The following is an 18,796-nucleotide window of genomic DNA, read 5'->3' as shown; positions in this document are numbered from 1 at the left end:
TTTTAGCCACTTGGAATGTTTTAGTGTTAGTCTAGTTTCAGCCGACTAAATATCATAAGAGTTTAGTAACTCTACAGTTGATTTAGTCGACTAAATTTATTTTTAGTAGGCCTTAATGGCTGATTTGACACTTGCTGAAAATAGATATTGTAGAAAGTGTTGAAAATGGTGGATTTGTATTTCCATTTCAAATCTGCTGCTGAGCCAATCAAATGAAACTATGGGAAACTGAACTGACCAAGAACTGGAAATTATATTTGTATCATGTTATTGATGTTTATGTTATATTGTTACCAAATCCAGGTGGCCAAAATCTGAATGCACCTGATCTATTCCTTGTCATAGATCCATTCCTCCATTTTAAACTTTCCGTCTCTAACTAATCTCTTGCATGTTTACAATAATTTGTCTTCGTTCAATTAATATAGTATATAGATGTAACTTAGTCCTCCAGTCAGAGTCGGCATAGCAGTCATCTACATCCAGCTGGGAGGTGGAGCTCAGTGCTACTACTACACTACCATGTGATTCACATCCCCAATGCTAATCTAGTTCCATAATATCCATCTCCTCACTGAAAATGGTTGAATGCTCTTTAAGTCTTATTAAAGTAGTTTTGCTATTCTCATTGCAGCACATGTTGGTAGATTGGTAGTTATTCGGTTACTACTGTGAATGTTTATTCTAAACAGCAAACCTAAGTGTAACTTGCTCTCTCATGATTTGTCATCATTCCGACTCAATCAACCGCCTTCACAGGTCCAGAAAAAGTGGACATTGCACTTCATTGGTCTGCGGATCTGAGTGATGGCTTGCCAAGCAATTAAATTACTCTCGCTAGCCACACTAGCCCCGCCTTCCTCGCAAATGCTGACTTATCATTTCCTGACACAGCAGTTGTATTTAACACAGCGTGCCCCTGCCGACCTCTCTCACACACACACACACAAACACACACACACACACACACACACACACACACACACACACAAAAACACACTTTTGGCTTTGTATGAGGCTTGCAAAATGACTGAAAATGAACGCATTGTAATGGAACACAATTGCAGGCCTCACACCTCACTGTTCATACAACAATGCACATGCCACCCATACGTTTAAGCTGGTACCTGACTTTTCCATGGAAACAAAACAAACACAAGGAGGTGGATACTCCCCCATTAGTTAATAAAGAATCAAAGTCAGTTTAACCACACAAAATACTTGATCTACAAGCTCACAATGTATCGTAATAGATGTAGAGATAGATTCGTTTTTGTTTTTTTACAGCAATGTCTGTCCCTACCTATGTATAATGTATGTATGTTTAGGGTACCAACAGGTGACAAAGTGGCACTGTTGCACCACTCACTTCAGACAAGTCTGTTTTTCTTAATATTTTTGAAACATTTTTAACAACACATCTTATACGGGAGTCCCTGCCATAAGATATTTTCAGATTGGGGTCCACGGCCAAATACATATAATAATTTGGGCGTCCTTCACATGTAAAAGTTTGAGAACCACTGCATTGCATTAGGCTGTGGAAAAAAAGGTTTGCACAGCGTGACTTATTTCACAGATAAATGACACACACACACACACACACACACACACAAACAGAATACACAAACAAACCATGTGACATCAACTTTCTCTTTTATTTCAAAATATTTGCCCAACAGGATGAAACTCATAGAAGCCCAGAGGTTCCAAAGCCAATCGAGTCTTCTTGAACAGAAGCACCACTCATTATTGCTACCGTATGTATGTCACTCTGCAGTGGGGCCGGGTTGTGTGTGCGTGTGTGGGGAAGGGCTGGGGACGAGTTAGGGTCAGTCTGAAGAAAACTGAACAAAGTAAATCAGAGAAAAAACGAAAACAGGGATCCATGAAACTCTCGCTCACACACAAACACACACGTACACACACACAAACACACGCACACAAGCACACACAACAGTATGTGGAACAAAGGGGGTTAAAGACCTAAAGTCCAAGGTAAAGTCCAAAACGACCTGAATCAAAAATTTGCAGATGTTCTCCACGGTTGCCCACCGATGGAACATAAACACGGCTTGAGACTGTTTACCAGAGCTGTGCCTGGCTACAGGTCATTATGCTCAAATCCCAACCTTCACCACCAGGGGAAAATTTGTAAAATCATGGTGATGGTCAGTCCAGTGCCCGGTGCCAAACCATCTTCCGAAAGTAGAACGGCTATGAATGTGGGCAGAACCAGTTTTCGAGGACATAAAAGTCTTGTTTACAGCCCACCTCTGGGCAAGATGATGAACATTTGTGGCCATTTCGATGAGGGAAAAAATAATCAATTAATCCTGCACTTTTTGGATTGTGAGAAGCATGTAGCTAAGGTTTACAGAACATAATAAACACGGGGGGAGTAGGGGCTCGCTGGTTATCCATCTCTACTATCACAAGTCTAAAAAAAATGTCAGCATGTTTACAAAAACCTCAGTAAAAAAAGACGCTTCGCTGCCGTGGAGTCGAGGAGGGGAGGGAGTCTTCTTGAGACATGCCCCCCACCCTCTTTTTTTTTTACTCCTTCTCCTCCTCCTCCTCAGAAGCCTCCTCTGTCACCTCGGTTACCTGGAAAAAGAACCAGGTAAAATAAACAACATTAGGCACAGCATGCGTCTCAATGAACAACTCAAATCAATCTGTGCTTGCTGGTCGTTGAATCTGTGAGGGGCAGTACATGACAATAATCACAATATTTACATGGCTGCTGTGTGTGAATATGGTCAATGGAGTTAACGAAAGTCTACTTTGTGCATTATGTCATAGAGAATGAGTAAGAGAGAACTGTTCATCTCTAGTAGTTGATGTGAATTGTGATATATGTGAGCTCAACAAGTGAATGAGAATAGAGGGTGGCGATTGGCTGATGCGGCGACAGTTCCACATTGAGTAAACTCCTCCTTTCATCTTCTTCTGATCAGCCATTGGTGGAGGCGGCCGTCTGTCAATCATTTGAGCCAACCACCATAAGCGGCAGCGACCAAACGTCCTGCTGGTGAGATTCAATTACACCCAGGGTGACGGGGTCCACTCCACTCCACATGGAAATAACCAAATAAACACACCTGTTCTCTATCTCATCCTCCTCCGCTCACACACAAACAAACACTCTGCACTGCAAAGCACACAGGACAAATGTTCACTCGGTTGCTGTAAACATGCCATCAGTAACGTGTTAGCAAAGAAAAGGCACGGCACAGTTGTTGGTGAAACACACACACGCAAACTTCCGTACCCTTGACTCTGACTGTCTCGCTCTGCCCCCTCACTGACATCGAAGAGGGGAAAATGGTTCTGACGGAGGACACACTGACACTTGGACGAGACACATAGATCTGTGTGTGTGTGTGTGTGTGTGTGTGTGTGTGTGTGTGTGTGTGTGTGTGTGTGTGTGTGTGTGTGTGTGTGTGTGTGTGCGAGACGATGACGATGTGTATTAGTGAATGTAAACAGATGTAATTGAGTAACAGTTATGGGGTATGGATGTGGTTTATGTGGATTACACAAAGGTTCACAAAAGAGAAGTGGGGAAGAGGTCATTAGTTAGCCTTCCATGATAATATAAACATTGATGTTCTATATTATATAACAGCTTGGTCTGTTCGAGTTATGAGATTAGAAAAGAGGGATTCCATCCGTGCTGATATCCAGTACAACAGCACTGTCACTACGCAAGCTAGCTAACATTTACAGTACCGCTGTCAGAATACCCACTCAGGTACTATTCAGCTGGGACGGGAAACCCCTTTGGAGTTCTTGTTGCTACAAGTTTTTCAGAAAAATGTAGATGGCATTTTTAGAATCTGCCTCAGTCCTAAATGGGTTAAGCTATATATTGCTAGCTTTCTGTCAATTGAGATGAAGATGTCTAACTCATTTCAGATGGTGTCCGAGGCCAAACAATTAATTTGGGGGTCCTTGACGTGAAAAGGTTTGGGAACCACTGGAGTTAACAGCACTCAATTTGGTGTGATATTGCTTCATTCTCTTACCTGCCCAGTCTTGGGGTCTCCATTCTGAGCGGGACCATCGTCCTTCTTCCCCTTCATTCCTCCTTTCTTTGCCTTCATCCCCTTATCGTCCACCACCGGCTTCTGTCCGGAAGCAACCAATTAGCAAACAGAACGGTGCAGCGCAAAATGCAAACAACATGCAAATGCTTTAACATTTTAGCCTGTTTTAGGAATATAGGCAAAAAATTGTTTTCCATGCACATCAACATTTGTGACTGTAAGTGTCCACAAAATATGGCTCACACACACACAGTTCAACAGACTATGTTGTGCACATCCAGTTGTCGCTGGTAGAGGACAGGATAAGCAAACTCCTCAGAAGAGGAAGGCCAAACTGTGACCGAATAACGTAGTTACTTGTACCTTGTGATGAACGGATGCTTTTTGCTACATAAAAACACTTTTCAGTGCTAAGCTGTTGTGTGGATTTGTCTAGATGCAATTTTAGTAAGATTGCAAGACGTTCAAGATTTTTCAAAAATGTAAAATAAAAGAAAAATAAAAAAATAGGGAGATATCGATTAGAGAAAGAGAAAAACTATATCCCTTTTCGGTGCTCGGAAATATATTACACACTGTCAGCCTTGAATACTCTAGTTTCATCTTTATAGCTCACAGTCATGCACATAGCTACTGTAGTGGTGAAGGCTCACTGTTTGGCTTGTTGGTGAATAAATAATATGCGTTCGTCCGTGCGTGCGTTCGTCCGTACATGCGTGCATGCATTTTACCTTGACAACTGCTTGCTTCTTGGGTTTGATGTCAGACCTCTCAGACCTCTCAGACCTCTCAGACTTCTCAGACTTCTCAGTCTTGGGTGGAGCAGGTTTCTGCAGGTTACACAGAGCTCTGTTAGCACTGAGCTACCATGAAGAACGAAGTCGTACCAGTCCAGGACATTAGGGAAAACACTTTGACCTAATGTGCTGTCCTTAACTGTTCCCTGTACATCATGACCTCCACAGTCCACACTGAGGAAGTCTCTGCAGTCGCCTCTCGGTCAGGGTGGATGCATTTTGTGAAAACTCAATGGCTGGTATAGATCACGTACTGAATCGAGGTTATTTGAATCGAGGTTATAAGACATGATTTGTCTTTCTGAGCTTCTCTTTCAAGCCTCTCAACACTGTACTGACTGAGCAAATAAACGTGTTAAAAACGGTCAACAGGATTATACGGTTGGCATTCACCCACCGCCACAGACCTAGGTTCAAATCCCAGCAGTGGTGCCTCCAGCATGGCTGGCACTCGAACTACCGGAGTCCCTCAGGGCTCTATAATAGTGTACTTTGTTTTGTGTTATTGAGGGGAAAGGTTTAGCTGAAAATAGCAGATTGACAATGCGTCGACACATTGTGAGCTTGTCGATCTGCTATTTTCTGCTAAAGCTTCCCCCAAAATAAGGATGCTGGGGAACATTTTGAGACAATATTGGCTTGGATGTGAGGGTCTAATGCAAAGGTTTTTAATGATGGAATTTAACACTGGAACACTGCACTACTATGTGCTGTTTTTCCCTGAAGCTGCTAGCTGATTTACCCGTGACAAAAGTAACTCATTTGACGTTCTCTCAGAATATCTCTGCTTTGCTTTGTAAAATAAGCTGGGTTCTATACACAAAATACTATGTTTCAATTATTATAATCAACATTAGATAATACTCTCCCTTTTTTAACTTTCGTACCGTAGTTCAATTATGCACTCTATTCTATACACACTATAACACCAGAGGTTTGCTAACCAGGTAACTATTACCTCAAAGTAAAATATTTAATTTAACATTAACACTTATATTAACAATTTCTGGAGGCATGCAAAAGTACATAAATATAGTAGTACACACATAGAAATGATTCCATAATTACATGCATATAAGTTTTGTAACAAAACATGGTTACAAGAACATGCTGTTCAAATAAAGGACCTTTAAAGGAGAATCCCGGACTAGCCATTTTCTTACCAAATTCTGACGATAATATATATATATACCACTGTTAGTGGCGAGAAAAAAAAGGAAGAAAAAGAGTTGAACTCAAGGCGGAAGCCCTACACTGACATTCTGTATTTTCAACATCATCCACTACAGAAAATGTGCGATTCACCCGCTGTGCACGGTTGGAGCTGAGGAGCGCACGCTCGCTTTAGCTCGCTCGGTGGTGTCTCACGTGGCTCAAGTTCGCTTGAGACGGCACCCCTCCGTTGTGGTCTAAAACGATGGGGCGAAAGTCCCTCCCTTCGGCGGAAATTCCCTCCCTTCGTGGGGCGGAAAACTGTGTCGTGTCCTGGTCGAGGTGGAAGCCACAGACTGACAACATTCTGTGGGCGTATTTTCAACATCATCCACAACAGATTAAAAAAATATCGAGTGATCTAAATAGCGATTCAGCGATTCACCCGCCATGCACAGTCGGAGCTGAGGAGCGCTCGGTATGGAACTTTTCTCTTCTTTTTTTTTTTGCTTCTTCCAATGATCAACGGATATATTATCGTCATTTTACGGTAAGAAAACAGCTAGTCCGGAATTCGCCATTATGGGGCGGTGTCCAACAAGACGTTTTTCCCTGAGTGCAGTGTATGTTTTGAATTGTTTACAATGGGAGCACCACATTTCAGCATGTTAATGCTGAGAGTTTGCTGAGAGCTGAAATATTTTCAACTCTGATGTTTGGAAGCGGTTTTAGGCAAGTGTCTTGGCGTTTTCAGCCAGGGATACAAAACGTCTCAGTGGACACAGCCCCTAATACACACCCAGCATGCACAAGACAACAGAGATAAAAAACAGATAGCCCTTAGAGAAGGCCGGACAGAGGATGGAACCAGGACAACAGAGATAAGACATGCATACGGGTCCAGACCCAGTCTTCAGGGAATACATTCATGGGACGTGTAAAATGCTCACAACTCCCATCAAATGGAGGAATTGATTTTCTGTTATGGTAATAATATAACATTTTAAACACAGCATCCAAAAAGACTGGGTGTGGAACGAGTTGAGGGGAGGTAGGTAAATGAAAGGAAAGGTAGAGAGGTGAAGACAGAGAGGGGAACAAAAACTTACCGCTGACAATCTCTCTGACCTTCTGGTGGGCTAAGGGAACAAGGGATGAGCAGAGAAGTGAGAGGGACAGAGAGAGATAGAGTGAGAGACAGAGAGAGAGATATCAGTTGTACCTTCAGGGGCTTGTGATGGAATATGTGTTTGCTTAGTGGTGGGTGTCAGGTCCCAAGTAATAAGCCTATCCGTGTTTGTGTTTGTGTTAATATCTCATTCATACGCACACAAAACACACGTTCCACGTACAAAACACAGCACACCACACACACTCTGCAGTACAATAAGCACATCCAAAACAATTACCTCCTGCTTTGTGACCTTAGAGGCCTCCTTGCCCTCGGCACCCTCAGCAGACTGTGGAGAAAGCAAACCAAACCATGGAAAAACATCGATTTAAAACTGGGTCTTCACATACCATATTGAAATTAATGTAATCCAGTGGCTTCAACTTGACTGTCTAGTTTCATGTTAAACATTCGGGTCCTGTTCTTAAGCCATAGGCCAGAGTAACGAATCATCAAGCAGAGAGCTGCAGTGTGGTTGCAGCTACATGTGACAGATAGTATCATATGTAGCTAGAATAGGGAGTGGGGAACAGTCAAAAAGAATTGGAAAGAATATTCTTTAACCTCTCTGCTCAGTGTAAATCCCTATGACGTCCAATTTGAGGCATGCCAGTATAGTTGAACGGATAGTGCGTCGACCACATAATTGCAAGGTCACCCTGTTTGATTATGTCCTGTGTTTGCATGGCATTCTTACGCTCCATCTACAGCTACCTGTCTCTCTACCCTCTCTCTCTAAACAAAGAAACAACCAATCTATCTGAAATTGTACATGGCCATTGAGCATTGGCACAGGCAGGGACTGACTGAGCTGACTTTTCCATGTCCTCAAAGTTATTTATTAGAGTTAAGGCATTGCGCATGCATACCCAGAAGTCTGGACATGGTAGAGTCCTTTTTTGGAGGCGCGCTAGCCTATCCTATGTCCAGCTTTTAGTGTGTGTGCACACATTTTGTCCTACACAAACATTGACAATGAATGGACAAATTTACATCATAGTGTAAACACAAACATTGCGTAACACAAACAATGAAGACGCAGGTGAGGACGCAAATTCTGATTGGCCGGAATGAGATGATGTAAGATGATGTACAATAATAAGAGCGGCCCTCACTTCAGTTCACAGTTCACACAGGTGTTTCTCTATTTAAATATTATTAAAACTTTTTAGAACATAAGCTGAGGTGCGATTGGGATGGCAGGGGATTGAAATTGTCGTCAATTTACATTTTTCACATCCTATGCACCTCAGAGATGATAACATTTTGTGTTTAACTTTAAACAATATAAATAGCCTACACCGAACATAAATGGTGCTAATTAGCACTAAAAGTTGGGGAAGTGGGGTCAGGGGCCCCTGAGGGTCCTTAAGGGGTCCTCAGATAAAATTAGTTAATATAGTGTTCCTTTGCTAATAATAATAGGGGAACCAAGACTTTTGGGGATACCATTAAAGGTGCGAGGTGACTATAATAAGCTGATGATGTGGGCTGGGGCCCACCTGTAGGCCTTGCAGATATTGCAAGTGGCCCCCAAATAATTGCCAAAACACAACAATTTGATGACACTATAACATTAATATACATTCTGGAAAAACAAATGTTGTAGTACAGCTTTTTGTCATAACTCGTGTCACATTTGCCATTGACAATGTAAGGAGAATTTACGTCATGTGTCTGAGCAAATTGACATGTTACGTCATGATGATGTACGATGATAAGAGCGCCCCTGACTTCACACAGGTGTGCTTTTGAGGGGCGCTAGCCCCTCCTATATACAGCTTTTGTCCCCACAAGTCTCAAGAGTTGCCATTGACAATGAAAGGGGAATTCAGGTCAAATGTCCGCTAAATCTTGTCCCCAAACGTCTCAAGATTTGCCATTGACAATGAACGGAGAAATTAGTTCGCTAAATATGACGTAAATTAAACATCAAACATGAAACGCATTGACATTGAAGGGAAAATGTAGTCATATGTAAATGAGCAAATCAGCTAAGCAATCACATGCAACAGGCATTCTGATTGGCCATAAAACTAAGGTTGTGAACAAGTGCACTAGACTAGAGAACCTCTGTAACCCCCCCCCCCCCACACACACACACACACCTCTAGTTTCATATGCATGTGAAAGTTCTGGCACAAAATGTGTATTTTATCAATTATCTCCACTTTTTCATGAGATGCACATGGACGTCTTTCTCTCCCGGCAGGGCCCAGAATGACAGCGGGACTTTATTGGACATTTATCAAAACTTCCTCCGATCACCACAAACGTCATCACCAATTGACCAGGAAGCACAAATGTTTGGGTCACACAATTGGCAGGTGCCTTGCGATAGGTGCTGGGTAATTAATTAATCACACCACTTGCCAATTGTGTGACCCAAACTTTTGTGTTTCCCTGGTCAATTGGTGATGACGTCTACTGTAAACAACAGGAAGTATTGGTAAAATCAGTCCATCGATCATTCCGGGCCCCTTGCCCGGAGAGAGAGACGTCTGTGTGCATCTCTTGAAAAAGTGGAGATAATTGACTAAATACACGTTGTGCCAGAACGTTCACATGGATATGAAACTAGAGGGATCTATGCCTGTGATACATGATAATTTACAAAGTTAAATGAATGATGACAGGAATTCTAGGTCTATAATTGTGTGTAAATGGAATACATTGCAGTATAAAATGTATTTATATTATATATAGCCTATTAGGCCTATTATAGTATATTATGCATTTGATATTAAACAATTTAAAGACGTGTTATGCCATACCATGTCAATAGCTATATTATGCTTATTAAGTATTAAAATGTCGTTTTTAAAGCTCTATGGGGGTTCCCATGGGGGCACCCAGCTTGCGCTGGCAAAATATACACTTCAAGGTGTGTAAATATCTGCTGTTGTCTATTTGGATGCATAGTTACATAGATGCATACACATATATTTCAGAATTTCAGCCTATAATAAACCAACAACAACCGTATACTTGTAATAATAAGATACTACGTTTCACACAGAAACGTGCTCAAACGCTTCACGCTCTCTAGGGCTACAGCAGGTAAACCATGCAAAAATGTGTTGGTTTTTGCGATCGCATCATTTGCATAGCAACGACCTCCGCCCCTAATGGCCCCCCCTATTCTCTCTGTCCTCAAAGCAAAGGCGAATCTGCGCACGGTGTGGCCGTCGGACAATGGCAGTTTTTCCACGACAGAAGAGCTAGTTTCCATGTAATGCACTGATAACAATGCTGTTGCGGCCCCTTCTTTCACAGCGGCAATTGTGTACTACTGCCTCGCTTTTCTTTTTCTCTCTGGATGTGGGTTTGTTCTAACGGCTCAGCCCGCCCGCTGGTGGCGGTGTGTGTGTGTGTGTGTGTGTGTGTGTGTGTGTGTGTGGTTGGTTCTGCCATTGATGATCACCCACACAGACTGAAAGGAAGGCAAGGGAGGTGGTTTTCGTTTTCGGTGTTAAATTACACCTCCTTCAAAATCGACACAGAATCATAAAGCCAAACATGCATTAAGTGTGCGCAAAGAGCCACGGACACACCACGCATCCATCCATCTATCCATCCACCCACCCACCCCGACTTGGCAGTGCGCACCGTGCCAGCAGCGCCGTGCTGTTCTGTGCTGTGCGCTGGACACGACAGGGAAGTGGTGGAAGAACATCACAAAAAAACGACCACCAGAACGGCCATTGAGAAGAACATGGCACTTGCACATTAAAAAAATGTGAATTAAATAACACGATTCTTTGGTCAAATCAAATGGACCCACATTGGGCTCCGAGTTGTGTTATTGGCTGTAAAAAAAAATCCCCGCACCGGAGAGACCGCAAACGACGATTACTAAAACTTTGGCATCAGCTCACCTGCTCGACGTCGTTCGTCACCAAAACCGCGCACCGCTAATTTCCCTCTAATAATGCAGAGAAGAAACTACAACCTAAGTGAGCCACATAGCACCACATAAAATACATACAACACTCACCTTTCTCTTCGGCATTTTGTTTTTGCTTTATGGATAACTTCCCCCCCGGGGCGAACAAGAAGGTCAAACGTTGAAGGTAACAAGAGGTGAGTTTGAACTACCTCGAAATACAAGGATCAATATCTAAAGCACCTTCGATAATGAGATGTTAATGAGATGCACTCCCAAAACTCTGTGCCTCGCTCAGCCATAGGCAGAACTCTCCGAATCTTCTCCCCGTCGTCGTCGCCGATTGGCCAGGCTCTTCCCATGTATGTAAATTACACGGCTGCGATCATTGGTCGAGGGACAGTTCCATGGCAACTCTCCGATTGGCTCCGCGGGCTTTGTACGCAAATCAACCCTCAGTTCATTGGCTTACTGGAAATAATGCTTTGAGTTATAATGCGTCCGTACGGCGGCGCCGCGCGCCGAAAAGCTCCGATCTACAAGCTCACATTTGGCAATGGACGCAACGCGTCGTGAGCTTGTAGAGCGGTTATTTTCGGCGCGCGGCACCGTCGTACGGACCAAAGTAAAATCAGGCTATAGAAGCTATTGCCGCTGCTGAGAGAGAACCAGAGAGAAAACAGAACAGAGTTACAGAAGACACACGGGCCAGTGATGGAAACGTGACCGACTCTCTCGGTGGATCTCGGCAGTGTCGGGTCGTATCCCCGGAATTCTAGTATAAAAACACAAAGGAATGGAAATAATGCGGACAATGTGGCTTGTTGTTATTTTTGCAGAGCGCGTCAAATTACTATTCTGTCTTCTTGTGAAAGGCGTGCAGAAATCAATGTGTTCTTCTGATGAAAGTGGTAGCTTACCACCGCCACTGTTTCTCCCTACATGGTCTATTATTATTAAGTTAGATCAGCTGCTCCTTTTACTGGGGACCATTCAGTCCTCCTCCATGTTTATTACGGGTGGAGAGTCTGGGGACCCACCACAGTCGACATGTGGAGGATTTAACACAAAACATTATTATGTAGACGCGGTCAAGTAATTGTGGAACAAATGAGAATAAATGGACCTCATTATAACATATCACACAGGCACTTAATACAGAGTGTGTGAGCTCATGTAATTTGCCACTGGCAAAGTAGACATGCCCATATAACCCACGACGTTATCCACTCACATATTGTTTTCCTTCCTTTCCTGCAATGCAAGAATATATCACAGCATGGCCATATTGCACCAGCTACACGTACAGTGTGCGTGTGTGTGTGTGTGTGTGTGTGTGTGAGAACAAAATTCATGTAAGTTATGCAGGTTGTTTTGAAAATGGTTAATTTATATGCCCCTATAGTAGCCTATGCTAGCCTTGAAAATATCCTTATTTGCCCTTTGAGCGAGCAAAGTTGGAAAACCTGTATATCAGGTCACTTCAGGTGTCACAATCTTGAAATGTGTGTACCATATTTGCAGCTGGATTTGTATTTTCCTTAAGTATCTTTACACTATGGTGAAATATGACCTGAACTCCTTAGCAGTACTAGACAGTAGACAATAAGGTCTCAGAGACACTTGCCAATGCAACAGGTCATATTCTACTTGCCCACAAAAGTATATTGTCCATTTTAAAAGGATAGATACATTTTTAATTACTGTTCAATTTAACATTACGCTTCTTGCCCTTAGACGTCTTACTGGTGTTTTACTTTCTGGGGCTGTGCGATTAAAAATGTTACACCTACATTTTTATGCCAAATACCTACATATCTATGAAGACTATGGGTTAACACTGGTTATTTTATATTTTTTCAACAGTGAAAATAGCACATTATAGGTAAAGGTTCTTATTTTACATTCCACAGACCAGAAGACAGATTTATCTGGCCACGTTCAGCCTGGTGTTTAAACAGTCAAGACAGATATCTCGACAGTGTTTATAGACGGTTTCGTCTCCTCTCAAATGAGCACTTGCCCGGTCGGGCAACAGACTCAACCTGCCCATAAGTTTGATTTACCTGCCAGGAGCAGGTGGGTAACCTGTTTGCAATTAGATTTCACACATATGACGTGAATTCTCCATTCATTGTCAATGGCATTTAATGTTTGTGTTAGGACAAAATAGCCGATTTGCTCGTCTACATATGACGTACATTTTCCTTTGATTGTCAATGGCATTTAATGTTTGTGTTTCCACAAAAAGCCGATTTGTTCAGAGTCAGACACATAAATGACGTAAATTCTCTATTCATTGTCAATGGCAATTGTGACACGAGTTCAGGACAAGAAAGGTGTATAGGAGGGGCTAGCTAGTGCCCCTCAAAAATAGAGTGAAGAGTAACAAAAGGAGGGAGGCTATGTTATACAGTAGAACCAACTGTGAACAAGCATTTTTGTTTTACTTCACCTTCATTTAAATTACATTGAATTGAGAGCGAGAGGATAGTTGTTAGTGGAGTTGGAGCTGGTCTCTAGTTAACACTGGTGTTTAAACTTTTAGCATTCCTACTTTAGACTAGAGACCAGCAAGTACTGAAACAATGTAATTCATTAGTAAACAATTCCTGAAATGGTAGGCCTACTTATCATTGGTACATACTCATAATAAATAAATAATTTGATCTGTGAGTTTGACATACTACACTGATGAAGACAGCATGTTAGCATAACAATGAAGACATTGAAGAATTTTCGCCATGGCGACTTGGTAAACTGGCGAGTTCTCCGGTATCCGAACGGATAACCGTTCACATATGCTGCTGTCCTATTAAGTAAGTTATGTCAAGCTATGCATGATTGCTGGTACATGAGCTGACTTCCATAGTTGTACTAGCAATTTCCTACCGAACAATATAGCAGTTAACTTTGGACCCATTTATATAGTGTAGAAGGAGGTAAATTTATTTACATCAAAACCTTACAAACTCATGTACAAATCTGAAAAGGTTGACAGAGTAAACAGTTTAGTCACAGATTCAAATTAGTTATAGTTTAAAATCCAGTTTTTCAGGTTGTGATGCTCTCACTATATCATTCTAGACAATTCCTTACACGTGGCTAGCAGGAAGTAGCCTGTAATGTGGCTGTTCTGCTGTCTGATACCTACTTATTACATTGTAATAAGTCATGCTCTAATAATTAAAGCATGACTCAGTATACAGTAAATGTGACCTCACTTGGCACAAAATTTGAATGTCTATCCAAATGTTTTTTCTCTCCATTCACTGGTTGTAAAGTCAACCCAGGCCCACACTTAGGCTTCAATGTAGCCTGACAGCGTGTCGTGGGTTCGAGTCCTGATGGCCTTTGCTGCGTGTCACTCTCTCACCCCATTTCCTGTCTACCTATACTGTATAATTAATAAGGCATAAAAATCACACCCATGTTTGAAGTAAGTGGTGCAACTACATGTGGGGGTCCCCGGAACTTCCAGACCCCCAGGAATGCACCCAGGGTGCCAGGCCGGTTCCGGCGAGCCGCCCCGCATCCGAAACGGTTGAGAAATGACCATGTGGGGGTCCCTGTACTGTACTGTACTGTCTGTAACACCTGAAATCATCATATATACAGTTAATATGTATGTGTGACAGTGTGTGTTAGGCTGCACAACAGTGACACTTGGTTTTCAAAACCAACCAAATGCAATTTCCGTGCTCACACACCCAGCCACCCAGGCACACACAAAGCGCCACTTAAAAAGTCCCCCAGCAAAGACATCTAAAAAAAAAGGTCTAGTCAACCCAAACATGAATAAAGACAGCAAAAACTTAAAGCTGCACTATGTAACTTTTTTTTATTTATTAATACATTTTAAATGAATCTGTATGGTAGAGTATGTTAATACAAGATTATTATACAATTGGGGTGGTTGTATTTTGTCTCCCTGGTCTTCTATTGAGACAGTTAGATTGTATCAAAGGTCATGTCTCACCTAGTCACAGGATCTGCCACAAATTAATTTATCCTCTGAGCAACAATGCAGCTCAATGGTAAATGGAAACCAGGTCTAAATCTGGGGTGGAAGAGGACAATACAAAACATAATCAATTTGAATTAAAATACAAAAACTCTATGGACAATAGGAAGTATGGCTTCAGGTAGTGAAAGAACAGATCATAGTAGATTTTATTAGATCATGTTTTCACATTAACATATGTTGTTTCAATTTAACAATGATGAAAGTTTTTGGACAGTTAAACTTGGACAGAAGATACCACATCACAGATATGTAATTGTAAACCCTATATACAGTACTTAGATGACCAGGGTTATAGGGGTCTGTACTAAGCCCTTCTGTTTCCTCTCTACACCAAATATCTTTGTCGGAAATAGCCGATCTACAACAATCTTGCATAATGCATTGTGAGCTTGTACCAGTGAAGATCAGCTATTTTCACCAAATATTTGCCCCAGAATAGGGATGCTATAGAGCTTGCAGGCCCTCCCGAGGACCAGAAGTGAATTCCCCGTTCATTTTCCTCATAGACTTTTCAAAAGGTATTTATATAAAGACGTTTACACCGCGGACAAAGCAAACTGGAGTTGTGACAAATCATGACAGTAAACAATGTTTTGGGCCAATCAAATCATTTGTAAAAAGAAAAACATGGCAGGATAGGAAACTTTGTTTTGTTTTTCGTCTTACAAATTATTTGATCAGCGAAAAACATTGTGTTTATTGTCATGTGTCACAACTCGAGTTGGCTTTGTCTGTGGCGTAATCGTCTTTAAATAAATACTTTTTGAAAAGTCTATGAGGGAAATGAATGAGGAATTCACTTCTGGTTCTAGTGTTCTACTGCGACGCTTTATAGGGTTAAAGGCCAAGGGTTATCAAACTGAAATTAAACTCATGCAAATTAATCATGAATAACTTGATCCAGCATGGGAAATTCAGAAGTGTATATTTGTTCGTCTCTAAATGTTCTGATGAATTGAAAAAGGTGGACCCTGTTGTAAACAAGTGTAATGCTTTATCAGTGTGTCGTCCACAGTAACAGTCTTTGTATTGAGTTGTGCTTTCATGTGAAATGTACCCATTCTGCAAACTGTTAATAAATACTTTATATATCAATCAATCAATCAATCAATCACCACAAGCAGCACACCAGGTAAGATACAGTTAGGGTAAAATAGTTACTGCAAAGAAAAAGATCATGAACAATAATGAACAATAATAGCCTAACAGTATACAACCTCTAAAACAATGAAAATAAGAATACACACAGGAACCATGACACAAAATTGGCTATGTACCTCAAACCATTATGACAGACTGGCAATTGCTTTACTATACAATAGGTTAGCATGAAGATTCTACTACTGTACAGCATCTGACAATGGCAATCTTAACACGACCACAGTGCATACGGCCTACAACACACCACTCTATGCATCACAATGAACATCACAGCATTCTACAGAGAAATCAACAAAGGCTATCTCAACGTCCTCTGGTGATGTCACAATAGTTAGCACAACGGATCACACAATAGACAGAGCTTTCCTGCCCAAACAAACAAAGAAAAACCTTCATGTCTGCGTGGATGTGAATACACACAACTGTCCCAGAACACACATAAGCAGGTACGTATCCCAGTGGTTGCTCCATAGTTCCTACATAGATTCACACTGTCAGCTAAACGTGTGTGTTGGTAGGGGGGGGGGGGGACGGGACAGGACACACCACAGTGTCCGCATGCATGAACACACACACGTGCACACGTTTTATGTTATCCTTTTAGCCCAAATGTATGACTGTACGTCATGCTCGATCAATCAAGCAGGCCCAAACCCACCAGGCTGAGTGGACGCAAATCTTCTTTAGGGCCTATGGGGCCTGCCCTACACTACACTACACTATTACAATTTGCTCCTGAACATCTGATGTCTCAACCATCCATTTCATTGTAGCCTAGTTGATGCATGTAAACATTTATTTTTCAGTGAATAAAATTGTGTGAGCAATAGTGAATTGTTAATTGCGTAAACATTGACCTTGTGAAGTCGTTTTGTTCTTATTGGTGAAGTTTCTAAAGATCACTTTAGAGAAAATCCTACTGCACACCATGTGCCCTGCCATGTGTTCATGCTGCCTCTTTATCACATTATATACCACCTCTTACAGAAACACATACAGAGACAGAGCAAGGGTGCGAGAGAGAGAGAGAGAGAGAGAGAGAGAGAGAGAGAGAGAGCTCCTATCTTGCTGGTGGTCCCTCTCGTTTTTGATTGATTGAAACCTTTATTTATTCTCGAAAGAGCAATTGAGGTTCCCCCTCATTTTCAATGGAATTTCTTCCATATACTGACTGGTTGACATGCTTTGCCTGCATGCTCTAACTACTTTATTATTTCTCACACACACACACACACACACACACACACACACACACACACACACACACACACACACACACACACACACACACACACACACACACACACACACACACACACACACACACACACACACACACACACACACACACACACACACACACACAGTAGGGACTGGCCTTAAAGAGCTGTATAGGGACTGGCCTTAAAAGAGTTGGAGCTGGTCCGTGCAGATGCAGCCCAGAACCTCACACCTAGGACTAACCCCTCCTCATTATGCTAGGGTGGGATGGCTCAGAGTAGAGGACACCGCAACTTGCAATGGGCCTGGTCTTCAAAATACTCAAGGGATCAGTGCCCATGTAGCCTCTGAAACCAGGCGTTTTGTTAGTATATTTCAACAAAGTGAGAGTGAGAGAGACGACACACAGGCACAACACCAGAGGGAGCTCCACTCATCTTGTTCAAACAGTACAAACATGGGATTAAATTAATTCTACCGTTATGCTTATGCCACCAAAATGTGTGCCTCCTTACCAATCAATCTTTATTTCTGGCTCTCTCTCTCTCTCTCTATATATATATATATATATATATATATATATATATATATATATAAAAATCACGTCTGTGTGATCATCATACATTCCGTGCTCAGCCAATCAAATCAGCACGAATGTCATGCGGCCAATCACAGTTTGGGTCTTCACCTTTCTGACATAGGAGGCCCTCAAAAAACAATACAGGGGACAACACAACAAAAAATAAAACAAGAAACAAGAGAAAAGAAGCACCTAAAAAACTCCCTCTCTCCAATGTCTCCAGAAAGGGGGGGGGGGGGGGGGGGAGATCAGTAACTATAATGGATTAAGGTTGGCAAATATGAGGGCAAAGCATTATTCAATCAGCTGGTCAGCTATAGGTGCAGAGAGTGGTCTGAGCTTTTTGATGATGAAACGTCAGCCATGCACTCTGGATATCAACACAATGCAACCGTCATCTGCAAAGGCATAGAATTAATGAGAGAAATAGCATAGTGAGCTGGATGCAATAATAATAGTAATTTCAGCAAGGCTAATGACTTCTTGATTAGAGTGGGTGACAATGTTATCACACGAAAAGATGAAATTACCTTCCTAGGTTCCATCCTGGAGGCAAATCTTTCCGGTGATAAATGGCCACCAACGTAATCAAAAAAGTCAACGAAAGAACAAGATTCCTATATAGGATCTCCTCACTGGTCAACAAAAACACCTTGAAGACCCTAACAGGAGCCCTCGTACAAGGTTTCTTCGACTATGCATGCAGACTTCCCAAAACAAACTGGTCAGGCTACTTGGCCTCACTCCCC

At 41.9% G+C, this 18,796-nt stretch overlaps 1 protein-coding gene across 4 annotated transcripts; it reads right to left on the bottom strand.

Moving 5' to 3' along the window:
• Positions 1 to 1,639: 1,639 nt before the first annotated feature.
• hmgn3 (high mobility group nucleosomal binding domain 3) lies at positions 1,640 to 11,368 on the bottom strand. Of its 4 annotated transcripts, none has more exons than XM_080790638.1 (7): positions 11,170 to 11,368; positions 7,411 to 7,461; positions 7,111 to 7,140; positions 4,784 to 4,882; positions 4,032 to 4,133; positions 3,275 to 3,374; positions 1,640 to 2,607 (listed from the first exon to the last, which is right to left on the bottom strand). In XM_080790638.1, the coding sequence occupies exons 1-7, from the start codon at positions 11,182 to 11,184 to the stop codon at positions 2,579 to 2,581; spliced, it is 426 nt and encodes a 141-aa protein (XP_080646764.1). In that variant the 5' UTR covers positions 11,185 to 11,368; the 3' UTR covers positions 1,640 to 2,578. The 4 variants fall into 4 exon arrangements, with proteins under 4 accessions (XP_080646764.1, XP_080646765.1, XP_080646766.1 ...); XM_080790639.1 differs by having other exon boundaries at positions 4,032 to 4,130; positions 11,170 to 11,360; XM_080790640.1 differs by lacking the exon at positions 3,275 to 3,374 and having other exon boundaries at positions 11,170 to 11,349.
• Positions 11,369 to 18,796: the final 7,428 nt, after the last annotated feature.

The sequence above is a fragment of the Protomyctophum bolini genome, assembly GCF_963924005.1.
Source record: "Protomyctophum bolini genome assembly, chromosome: 19".
NCBI lineage: Eukaryota > Metazoa > Chordata > Actinopteri > Myctophiformes > Myctophidae > Protomyctophum > Protomyctophum bolini.
Note: the sequence above shows the minus strand (reverse complement) of the source record. Positions and strands in the feature narration are given on the sequence as shown.

Bases quoted from the DNA above. Each gene is read 5' to 3' on its own strand.
- hmgn3 (XM_080790638.1), bottom strand. The intron at 3,375-4,031 runs GTAAGAGAATGA...ACACACACACAG, and splicing joins GAGACCCCAAGACTGGGCAG to ATCTATGTGTCTCGTCCAAG. The intron at 2,608-3,274 runs GTACGGAAGTTT...TTCTTTTTCCAG, and splicing joins CGAGACAGTCAGAGTCAAGG to GTAACCGAGGTGACAGAGGA.